The 12119-nt window shown below is 44.4% G+C and overlaps 1 protein-coding gene across 6 annotated transcripts in view; it reads left to right on the top strand.

The window, feature by feature from the left end:
• The first annotated feature begins 216 nt into the window (after positions 1-216).
• The window catches only part of LOC147120445 (RNA-binding motif, single-stranded-interacting protein 1-like), a 661270-nt gene continuing 649367 nt past the window's right edge, over positions 217-12119 (top strand). The window contains exon 1 of one of the 6 annotated variants that reach the window (XM_085986392.1): positions 217-817. In XM_085986392.1, the coding sequence (XP_085842518.1) occupies positions 704-817 (114 nt within the window). In that variant the 5' untranslated portion in view covers positions 217-703. The remainder of the gene's footprint in view (positions 818-12119) is intronic. The other 5 variants (XM_085986391.1, XM_085986393.1, XM_085986395.1 and 2 more) reach the window with 5 other exon arrangements.

The raw sequence follows: 12119 nt of genomic DNA, 5'->3' as shown, positions 1-12119 counted from the left end.
ACAAATAAAAAAATACTCATACCAAACCTCCCAAGGAAACGTGGTGGCGATCACATCTCAAAGATGCTGGACCTCAGCCGACCATTCCTGAGACCATTGTTACATATCCAGTTTGACTCCAGCTGGTGTCTGCCACCTGTACCTACCACCCCAAAAAAAACTAAAATAATATTCTTTGGGCACTCAAATATTTGTTGCTTTTTTTAAAGTGTCAACCCCATCTGCCTCCTGGTTGCAACTGCACAGCCACAGCTGTCATTGTGAGGAGTGGGGGGCGCCGGAGTAACTCAACGTTACAGTGCAGGTGGAGAGTGAGAGTGAGAGCAGAGCGGCCCGAGGAGTCGGCACTTTCTGACCGTTAGTGGCCTCGCGCCGCCCCGTGTTTTGTATTTTCGCTCGAGCCGCTGACCGCAACGGGCAGCACAGCACGGCCCGGCATGTTCATCAGCTGCAGCTGACACGGACACCAACAAAAGGGGAGCAAAAACACCCACTGGAATAAGCGATTCGAGAGAAAGAAACCATTAAGTTTGTGGTAGTTTTTTTTCCCTTCGCGCGACCCGCGACCCCCGCCCCCACGCGGCCACGTCTCCGCTTCCTTTGGCAAGGCCGCGGTCGATCATTGGCTCCGGGCTGTAAGCGGGGCAGCGAAGACTGGCGAAGGAAAAAGGGAAACCAGCAGAAAGAGCATCCTGACAGCAACATGGAGAGCAACGTGAGTGTGGAGCGGAACTGTCAGAGTAAAGGAGACACGCAGGCAAACGGCAGCAGGGGCCAGGAGAAGTGCGCGAGTGTCCAGACAGAAGAGGAGAGAAAGGTATGAGCTGTCACACCGCGAAATTCCCACTTGCTGCTTTGAACTTTCTACATGGTAGAACTCAAATTACAAGCTGATAACTAAAGGCCTTTCTGCATTGAGTTCAGAACTTGATGCTAAAATTCGTAGGGGAAATCGGCCAACAACTGTTGTCTGCCAAAACTTAAATGGACACATTGATACTCCACAAATATCTCAGTGAGCCGTCTTGTACTTGAAATGAGCTTTAATCACCAGGAATTGACTATTTACTGGGAGAGGGGTTGCCAAAGTAAATAAACGTTGCATCATTCTGCTTTTGTACTGTGCTGATTTGGTAGTCTGCATCATGTGATCATACTGATACATTGAGTATTTTAAATATTAGAATTGGTATGTAAGATATATATCTTACTATTATATATATAATATATCGCAGCCAATTAATTACTTTTGAAGTATAGTCATTGTTTTCAAACTAAATGTGGCAGCCAAATTGAGGAGAGATTGGGTCAACTCAGCCTGTATTCACTAGAGTTTAGAAAAACGAGAGGGGATCTCATTGAAACTTATAAAATTCTGACAGGGCTAGACAGACTGGATGCAGGGAAGATGTTTCCCCTGGCTGGGGGGGTCTAGAACGAGGGGTCACAGTCTCAGGATACAGGGTAGGACATTTAGGACTGAGATGAGGAGAAATTTCTTCACTCAGAGGGTGGTGAACCTGTGGAATTCTCTACCACAAGGCTGTGGAGGCCAAGTCACTAAATATATTTAAGAAGGAGATAGATAGATTTCTAGACACAAAAGGCATCAAGGGGTATGGGAGAGAGTGGGAATATGGTATTGAGATAGAGGATCAGTTTTAATATAGGATTAGTTTTCATAATTCAATCAAATAATAGAATTCTGTTTTTTTATTAGTTTTTAGAGTATTTTCTTTTTTTAAAGTGAACAGCTAAAGTAAGATTGTATTGTACTGAACTTCGGCATATTGAAACTCTGAAAGTACCCTAATGGCTCCCAGAACTGCATGCTGAGTGGGATCCCCAATGCTCCCTTGCTCACATGCATCGCACACACACTCCATTTCTTTCTGGATCTTGCCTCCTGAATAGAAAATGCTAGTCTTAGAGCCTTCACCCTTCCCCCACCTTTGTCTACTCCTCCATGGATGGCAAGAGGTAGAGAAAGGCTGTGTTTGAGTTGAGGCTAGAGACATTTTAGGGACTTGATTAGGATGAATTATAAAAGGGGGTTGCAGCTAATTATGGTTTTACTGAGCAAACTATCCAAGACAGAAAGTGGAGTCTTGCCAAACTAGAGAGAAGTTGCCTTGAAGGATGTGGTCATTACTTTGAAAAGGGAGTACCTGCTCAGAATGCAGAGTGTCCTATTCATTAGTGACTCCATTCTAAAGGTATTGAAGGGAGGTCCAGAGTTTATAGCCATCCCAGGATGGCTGGATAGAGGGAAAGGTGTTACTTTGGAGTTGTCCGCATGAGGTATATATATAGTAAGGCACGCCTCACATTCCTGATATTCAGCACTCCTAGTGGGGCATATACAGTACTAGTCATGGGAAATCTTTCAAGAACCATAATGTCAGTTCCCTTCCCACAAGGCCCAGTCTTACTACTTGGATGGACATCAAATTGTTCATGGAATGTTTTCATTCTTAGCTTGTGCTGTGCCTTATGCTTGAACAAGCAGAAACGTCCCACCAAGGCCATTCTTAGCATAGGCAATATTCCAGTATATCATGTAGGTAATGCTCTTCGCAAGAGGGACATGGCAGTATTGAATTGTACATCTTTATTTTGTTAGCAGAAACTTGGCGTTTTCTCCAAGCTTACTAAGTAACTTCATTTAAGATAAATATCTGTTTTGAATAAAGTAATTTTTTAACCTCAATGTTTGAGAAAAACACTTCTTGAACTTCAACACTTGCTAAAACTTTAAATAAACAGCATCTGCAAAACAACAAAAACAAATAGAAAGAAATATGAACAAAGCAAAAACATAAAAGTAGAACTCTGGAGCTACTGAATTTCTGCTTTAACAAATGACCCTGGTGCAATTATTGGGACAGGGATGGTTTTGTCTTTGTATTAGCTGTTGGTTGGTTGTAATGAGTTTGGTAAGGGAATGTTGTTACGAAGAGGAACTAATCTGGATTTGGGTGTGGGATGGGTTAATAAATCTAGTGTGGAGCAGCTGCTTTAGGCTTGCATGAGTGGGTTTGTTTTTGTGTTTGAAAATAGAACTGATTTGTGATGTTATTCCACTCATGCTTTCAACTGTGTGTGCCAACAGATGTAACTTTTAAATAGACAATAATTGATACAGGGACCGAATTGAAGGCTGTAAGCTAATCAAGAAATTCAGATGACAATTGCTAAGAATGATTTATAAACACATGCAGATCTCCTGTGGCATATGCTAATTGTGAGTCAGAGGATACACTATCCTGTATCAGTAGGGATGTTCACGCCATGTAGGGAAAAGCATCATGGCCACTGAGCTACTGTAACTGAATAAGTCAAATTTCATTTTTACTAAATAGCATTCTGGGATTTTTACTGGTACTTTAGGGATTGAATTCTAAGACTGTTCATGATTCTGTGAAAATTGAATGAGTGGCCTTCATATATATACATTCGTTTACCTAAATATTTAATTTTTATCCCTTACCAGTTTTAAAGTTGGGAATAACTCAAAATAGTATGCAAGGTGTATTAGCTGGAGTTAGAATTCCAGGTTTGGAATTTGCATGGGCCTTCAAGTGCACTTCTACTGTAACTCTGATGGGAATGCATGGCAAGATCCCAGAAATGGGCCAGGACTCCGATACCAGTCTGGCCTTGTCTGGGGTGGGACATATGACCATTGCAAACATGATTATCTGTGAAATGACATGTACTGGCCTCCAGAAAGGTGCAAGCAGACCCTACTGGGGTTGGAGGGGTGGTGGTAAGGGAATTCAGACCAAGGATGTGGCTTGGCCCTCTGAAGAAAAGTAATTTGGAAAAAAACAAATGTTTATGATCAGCTCCCCTATAAAGGGGGAGAAAAATAATTTCTCCGATTGGAGAAACCTGCCTCTTTGCCCTGAAATGGTAGCAGGTGCCGGAGTACTGGCATGTGTGCCCATCAGCTCCATACAAGTGAGGTACCTTCACACTGAGCCCACAAGCACTGACCGGCTGAGTCAGGGCTGGTAGGCACTGGTGTAAGTGGTGGGATAGCAGCCTATGCAAATTTGATCCCTGGTATTTAGCAGTAATGGATAAGGAGAGTGGGGACTTATCAGCTGATAAGTCAGCAGTCCTGGGCATGAAACGTGGTGGTGGGGGGAGCCGTGGTCCTGGACTTTGGGAGTATGTGGTGGGTTTGGTGAAGGGATGATCTTGCCCTTTGGCAGAGCTGGGTTGTGGGGGGGGGGGCAGTGGGTTGGTGCAGAGGCGGAGTTTGGCAGCAGTGCAATGCACTGTTAGGGTTTGGCACCATGGTAGAGATCTTTTGGTTTGGCATCACTATGGAGGGAGGAACCGAGAATTTGGCAGGAGTGAGGGATGGAATGTGTGATTGGCTCAGTGGTGGATTCCTGGTGTTTCAGAATTGAGTGAAGGGGGATGGTATGGGTCTGACAACACTGGGGGGCAGCCCATCACTGGTGTGTAACTTTCCAAGTGTTCTCTGCAAACATTAAATTTGATGTTTCCTAAATGATTCGTAAAGTGCATCAATTTCTTGTGCGTGTTTCCTTTATCTTTCTTTCTCTGTCTCTCACTCCTTTCTCTCTCGCTTGTGCTCTCTCTCTCTCACACACAGGCAGGTGTCTGGAATTATAATATTTACATCTCTAACTATTAACAAAACCCATAATTAGACATTTTCTGTTTGCTTTAAAAATACCAAGTATAAATTTTACCTGAAGAAAACATTTGAAATTTGACCTCTAGCTTTTTTTTGGCAAATAATTAAAAAAAAAATCTGAATAAATTTTGTTTGAGACTGAGAAAAGCATTCTATCATTTGTGTAACTTAAATGTTACTGATTTCATGTTGTAAAATTGTGTACACAGCAGATGTACTGACTATAGGATCAGCCTTCAGCTGATAAGTCAGCATGCTGGGCAAAAATATGAAGTGGAAGCCCAGACTTCTGGGAGAGGCTGAGACCTTCAAGTAAAAACTTCAATGACAGTATTGATGTATACAAAAAAAATTATGCTATAAATGTAATCATGTTATTGTGAATTATGTAATTTTGGGTTGACCAAAACGTATTTACTTCATCAGCTAAGCACAGTTAGAGGCTTTGTCTATGCCCATCCACACCTCTGCAGCCATACCCGATGAAAAGCCAATTTTATTTTAAAATTTAAAATGTACCGCAATGGTCCATACGTCTGCCGTTTAAGTTTCTAATGTCAGAAAAGAACCAAGTGTCCCATTAACTTTTTACTTTAACATCAGAAATGTCACCAGCAGTCAGATGCATGTTTGTTTAAGTATGCACATAACTGCATGCTTGTTTAAGTATGCACATGCAGAGCTCTTCCTTGAGCAGTATTAGGGCAACAGTATAATTAATTACTGTTCATTTGTAATGCTCTTAAAGCAAACACATAGTCAAATGATGGAGTATAAATACAGCTGAGAACATCCTCCATTACACTGGTGTGGATTTCTTCATTTTGCATGTAGCCAACCTTCTAATCTCTCTGTGGTTGCTAATTAAATACTGAATTATGAACAGTCTTGTGCCTTGGCCGACACCAACAAGCAGTTGAGTCTCCTTAATCTTAGTTAACATAGGACCCTTGCAGCCAATACAAAGACAGCCATTGAATTTTATTACCTTGAGTTGGAATTACACCTGATTCCTAGAACTGAATAGATTGCTATCTGTTGTGTCCGTGTGTTAATAGAGACACTGAAGACAGGAGTTGGTTTCACAGGTGTTTACTAAACAAAGCCTGGAGGGGAACTAACTGATACAACACAATATACAGGCTTATATAGCCCGAGTGGCCATTACTGGCATTACAGTACACCTGGGGCTCTTAAAGGCACATACACTACAATTCCTCCCCTTTTAGCCAACCAGTACATAATATTTTAAGTAATCATTAGTTACATGTTACAAGAAAAATAATCTACACATTGCTGCAGTTAATTAATTATAAGTCAGTCTCTCTGGAGGCTTCCTGACTCGGTCCGGATAACGCCTCGGTGGTGTAGTAGTTTCTGGTGGTGTAGTAGGTTCTTTTGGCAAGGCTGATTCGGCTTGAATACCAGTGTCGGGTTCATCGGGTTCCAGTATCACCGGATCGGAGGTAGATATGGGTATCTCTACTTCATCATTAGGCGTATAGAGTTGTGGTGTATGATACGCTTATCAATTACTCCATAAAAGGCGATGAATTAGGAAGGTAATGAAAAGGCTTTTATTAACTAAAGAACAGAGCATGCCTCTCGTGGACGACTGGTTCCAAGAAGGAAGTGGGTAGCCGAAACACCCACCTTTATACCTGGTCATGTGGGCGGAGCCAGCTGAGGCATGCATTGGTACACAGCGCCAACCAGAGGTAACAATATGCAATAACAGTGGTTTACCACAGTGTAGGTTGTCCCTTTTCGGATGACTTTATGATTTGGTCAGCATGGTGCCTTATTATGCTTTCTCCGATGTCCACGGTATACATCAGCGGTCCTAGTCGTGTGCAGATAGTTCCAGGCTGCCATTTCTTGGTACGGTAGTCCTGGGCCAAAACTTGTTGACCTATCTGGAAGGTTCTAGTTGGCCTTTCATTCATGCCTTGAAATTGCCGGTTCTCCACGTCCCTTCTGATGTTGGGCTTGATCAAAACCAGCCGGCATCTTAGGCTTCTATTGAAGAACATCATGGCGGGAGTTTGGTTTGTAACCATGTGTTGCATTCCTGTATGCGAACAAGAAGTTATCCACCTTGTGCTGAAGTTTTATGTCTTCATTACCCATGGCCTTTATGGCCTTCTTGAAGGTCTGGACAAACCTTTCAGCCAATCCATTGGTGGCAGGATGGTATGGGGCGGACGTGTAGTGCTTAACCCCATTGTTTTTTAAGAACTTCCTGAATTCTTCGGACACAAATTGTGGTCCATTATCAGAACAGATCTGTTCCGGCAGCCCATTCCTGACAAATATGGTCCTTAATAACGTGATGGTTTTTTCCGTGGTGGTGGAGGACATCTTTATTACCTCCGGCCACTTGGAGTGTGCATCAACGCGATTAAGAACATTGAGTCCATAAATGGACCAGCAAAGTCGATGTGTACCCTTTTCCAGGGAGATGAGGGCCACTCCCATGGATGTAGAGGGGCTTGTGGTGGAGCGTTTTGGACCTTCTGGCATCCTAGGCAGCTCTTGGTCATTTCTTCGATGTCTCCATCGATACCTGGCCACCATACAAACGCCCTGGCTAGGTTCTTCATTTTCACTCCACCCAGATGCCCCTCGTGAAGCTCCTTTAGAACTTTATCCTGGAGTTTGGGTGGAATCACCACTCTGGATCCACACATCAAGGTTCCTCGGCACACTGACAGCTGTTCTCTTCTTTGCGAGAATGCTGGCAACAGTGGTTCGCCATGTGCTGGCCGGCATTACAGTACACCTGGGGCTCTTAAAGGCACATACACTACACTATCCAATTCTCATATATCAGGAACGGTAGCATGCTGGTTATGTTCCTGGACTAATAATCCAGAGACGTGAGTTCAAATCCCACCACGGCAGCTGGGAAATTTAACGTCAATTAAATAAATCTGGAATAAAAAGCTAGTATCAGTAATGGTGACCATGAAACTATCGGATTGTTGTAAAAACCTATTTGGTCCACAAATGTCCTTCAGGGAAGGAAATCTGCTGGTCTGGCCTATATGTGACTTCCACTGCAGCTGTCCCTGGAGTTGCCACACAGTCCATGGTGCACTCAAGCAAAGTTGCGCACACCTGACAATATCCAGCATGCTGCTTGGCATGGTCACCAATACATGCACCAATGCCCATGTTTGTCTGTCTCTCTTGTTGCCTGCTCTTTTCCAAGGAAGACGCTCATTTTGTCCTGGAAATTGATAGACTTGTCAGCTGTGTATCCAGAAGCTACCTATTCTGAGTTTCCTAGCCTTCTTTCAATTGATCAATTCATCCTAGTTCCCTGCACTATAGCCTTATGGGGTACGGTAGCATAGTGGTTATGCTACTGGACTAGTAATCCAGAGGCCTGGACTAATGATCCAGAGACGTGAGCTCAAATCCCACCACGGCAGCTGGGGAATTTAAATTAATTTAATTAAATAACTCCAGACCCACAGCAATGTGGTTGACTCTTAACTGCCCTCTGAAATGGCCTCGCAAACCACTCAGCCAAACTGCTACAAAAAAAACAAGAATAAGAATAAAACCGGACGGACCACCTGGCATCGACCCAGGCACTGGCTTCGGACATGACAAAGGCACACCCAGCCTAGTCGATCCTGCAAAGTCCTCTTCACTAACATCTGGGGACTTGTGCCAGAGTTGGGAGAGCTGTCCCACAGACTAGTCAAGCAACAGCCTGACATAGTCATACTCACAGAATCATACCTTTCAGCCAATGTCCCAGACTACTCCCATCACCATCCCTGCGCATGTCCTGTCCCACCAGAGGTGCTAGCACAGTGATATACAGTCGGTAGGGAGTGGCCCTGGGAATCCTCAACATTGACTCTGGACCCAATGAAGTCTCGTGGCTTCAGGTCAAGCATGGGCAAGGAAACCCAGCTGAGTACCCCTTACCGCCCTCCCTCAGCTGATGAATCAGTACTTCTCCATATTGAACACCACTTGGAAGAAGCATTGAGGGTAGCAAGGGCACAGAATGTACCTTGGGTGGGGCACTTCAATGGCCATCACCAAGAATGGCTCGGTAGCACCAGTACTGACCGAGCTGGCCGAGTCCTGAAGGACATAGCTGCCAGACTGGGCCTATGGCAGGTGGTGAGAGAACCAACATGAGGAAAAAACCTACTTGACCTCGTCCTCACCAATCCATCTGTCGCAGATGCCTCTGTCCATGACAGTATTGGTAGGAGTGACCACCACACAGTCTTTGTGGAGACGAAGTCCCGTCTTCACACTGAGGACACCCTCCATCGTGTTGTGTGACACTACCACCGTGCTAAATAGATTCGAAACAGATCTAGTGCTCAAAACTGGGCATCCATGAGGCGCTGTGGGCCATCAGTAGCAGCGGGATTGTATTCCACCACAATTTGTAACCTCGTGGCCCGGCATATCCCTCACTCTACCATTACCATCAAGCCAGGGGACCAACACAATAAGGAGTGCAGAAGAGCATGCCAGGAGCAGCACCAGGCGTACCTAAAAATGAGGTGCCAACCTGGGGAAGCTGCAACACAGCTACATGCCTACATGCATGCTGAACAGCGGAAGCAGCATGTTATAGACAGAGCTAAGCAATCTCAGAACCAACGGATCAGATCAAAGCTGTGCAGTCCTGCCACATCCAGTCGTGAATGGTGGTGGACAATTAAACAACTAACAGGAGAAGGCTCCATGATCATCCGTATCCTCAATGATGGCGGTGCCTAGCATGCGAGTGCAAAAGACAAGGCTGAAGAGTTCGCAACCATCTTCAGCCAGAAGTGCCTAGTGGATTATCCATCTTGGCCTCCTCCTGAGGTCCCCACCATCACAGAAGCCAGTCTTCAGCCAATTCAATTCACTCCACGTGATATCAAGAAACGGCTGAGCGCACTGGATACAGCAAAGGTTATGGGCCTCGATAACATCCCGGCTGTCGTGCTGAAGACTTGTGCTCCAGAACTAGCCTCGCCTCTCGCCAAGCTGTTCGAGTATAGCTACAACACTGGCATCTACCTGACAATGTGGAAAACTGCCCAGGACAAATCCAATCCGGCTAGTTACCGCCCCATCAGTCTACTCTCAATTATCAGCAAAGTAATGGAAGGTGTCGTCGACAGTGCTATCAAGCAGTACTTACTCACCAATAACCTGCTCACCGATGCTCAGCTTGGGTTCCGCCAGGACCATTCGGCTCCAGACCTCATTATAACCTTGGTTCAAACATGGACAGAAGAGCTGAATTCCAGAGGTGCGGTGAGAGTAACTGCCCTTGACATCAAGGCAGCATTTGACCGAGTGTGGCATCAAGGAGCCCTAGTAACATTGAAGTCAATGGGAATCGGGGGGAAAACTTTCCACTGGCTGGAGTCATACCTACCACAAAGGAAGATGATTGTTGGAGGCCAATCATCTCAGCCCCAGGACGCCACTGCAGGAGTTCCTCAGGGCAGTGTCCTAGGCCCAACCATCTTCAGCTGCTTCATCAATGATGTTCCCTCCATTATAAGGTCAGAAGTGGGGATGTTCTCTGATGATTGCACAGTGTTCAGTTCCATTCGCAACTCCTCAGATAATCAAGCCATCAATGCCTGTATGCAGCAAGGTGTGGGTAACATTCAGGCTTGGGCTGATAAGTGGCAAGTAACATTCGCACCACACAAGTGCCAGGCAATGACTATCCCCAACAAGAGAGAGTCTAACCACCGCCTCTTGACAATCAACGGCATAACCATCGCTGAATCCGCCACCATCAGCATCCTGGGGGATCACCATTGACCAGAAACTTAACTGGACAAGCCACATAAATACTGTGGCTACAAGAGCAGGTCAGAGGTTGGGTATTCTGCAGCAAGTGTCTCACCTCCTGACTCCCCAAAGCCTTTCCATCATCTACAAGGCACAAGTAAGGAGTGTGATGTAATACTCTCCACTTGCCTAGATGAGTGCAGCTCCAACAACATTCAAGAAGCTTGAAACCATCCAGGACAAAGCAGCCCGCTTGATTGGCACCCCATCCACCACCTTAAACATTCACTCCCTACACCACCGACGCACCATGGCTGCACTGTGTACCATCTACAAGATGCACTGCAGCAACTCGGCAATGCTTCTTTGACAGCACCTCCCAAACCCGCGACCTCTAGCAACTAGAAGGACGAGGGTAGCAGGCGCATGGGAATACCACCACCTGCAAGTTCCTCTCCAAGTCGCACACCATCCTGACTTGGAAATATATCGCCGTTCCTTCATCGTCATTGGGTCAAAATCCTGGAACTCCCTCCCTAACAGCACTATGGGAGTACCTTCACTGCACGGACTGCAGCGGTTCAAGAAGGCGGCTCACCACCACCTTCTCGAGGGCAATTAGGGATAGGCAATAAATTCTGGCCTTGCTAGCGACACCCACATCCCGGAACAAATTAAAAAAAAGCCTGTTTGGATGTGTGCACACAAAAGCTCTTTGGAGATATACTAAACCATGTATAAGTTTTTGTTGCAGACCAGGTTCAATGTTATTATGAGAGTTAGTAAGTGTTACATCTTATTATTTGGTATCTGAGGAAGTGTAAATTAAAAGTTCTTTAATCAAGTTAAATCTGTATTGATTTTCTGCTACATTTATTGATTTTTACTTTCAGTAATCTTGATTCATGGTTTATAGCTTGAGTCACATAGTCTAATTGAGTGTTATATTCTTCCACTATCCAAAGGCTAGGTTCACGACAGGGCTTATATCAATTCCAGTGAGAAAATTTCAGTAACAACGATGTTTCAATTGAACTGGGCAATGCTGCATTACCAGGTATTGTGCATATAACACTTAGAACGTGCTTGGTTGAACTTGAAGAGTTTGAGAGGAATATCTGGTAAAGCCCTAAAATTTTAACAACTTGCTATGCAGATTTATTTTTAAGAAAACATGCTTTACATCCAATTTGCAAATCCGAAACTTGACACAAAACGCTGTAATATTAAGTATAATGTTGAAAGACTTTCGATTTTGGAAACATCAGCGCTACAAGATGTGAATAAATACTGTGAATTTTGATTAACTCAGTACACATGCTTTACTCACAGCAATCATTTTGAAGGTCCTTCTACCCCAGCAGCAGCTGTTAAAGCAGATCTGCTTTGAATTAATCCATCTATCATATGTTGTCTTACCAGCCTTTTCTTGTTCCTAAAAATTCTTCTTTTCTTAAATCAATAATGTAAGTCATGTCAGGTTGTACAGAAGACTTAAGTTACTAAGGTGGAAGCATGGGAAGTTACAGAACATGAGAAGATATTTGGCCCATTGTATCTGTGCCAGCTCTTTGGTAGAGTAATCCAAAACTATTGCCCTAGTGTTTCGCCAGAGTCTTTTATCATCCTCTTGCTGAAATATTTATCCAATATTCCTTTAAAA

Source organism: Somniosus microcephalus, chromosome 4, assembly GCF_052327205.1.
Source record: "Somniosus microcephalus isolate GS21.2 chromosome 4, FLI_Smic_1.0, whole genome shotgun sequence".
NCBI lineage: Eukaryota > Metazoa > Chordata > Chondrichthyes > Squaliformes > Somniosidae > Somniosus > Somniosus microcephalus.
The sequence above is the reverse complement of the archived record's forward strand: the minus strand, read 5'-3'. Positions and strand labels throughout refer to the sequence as shown.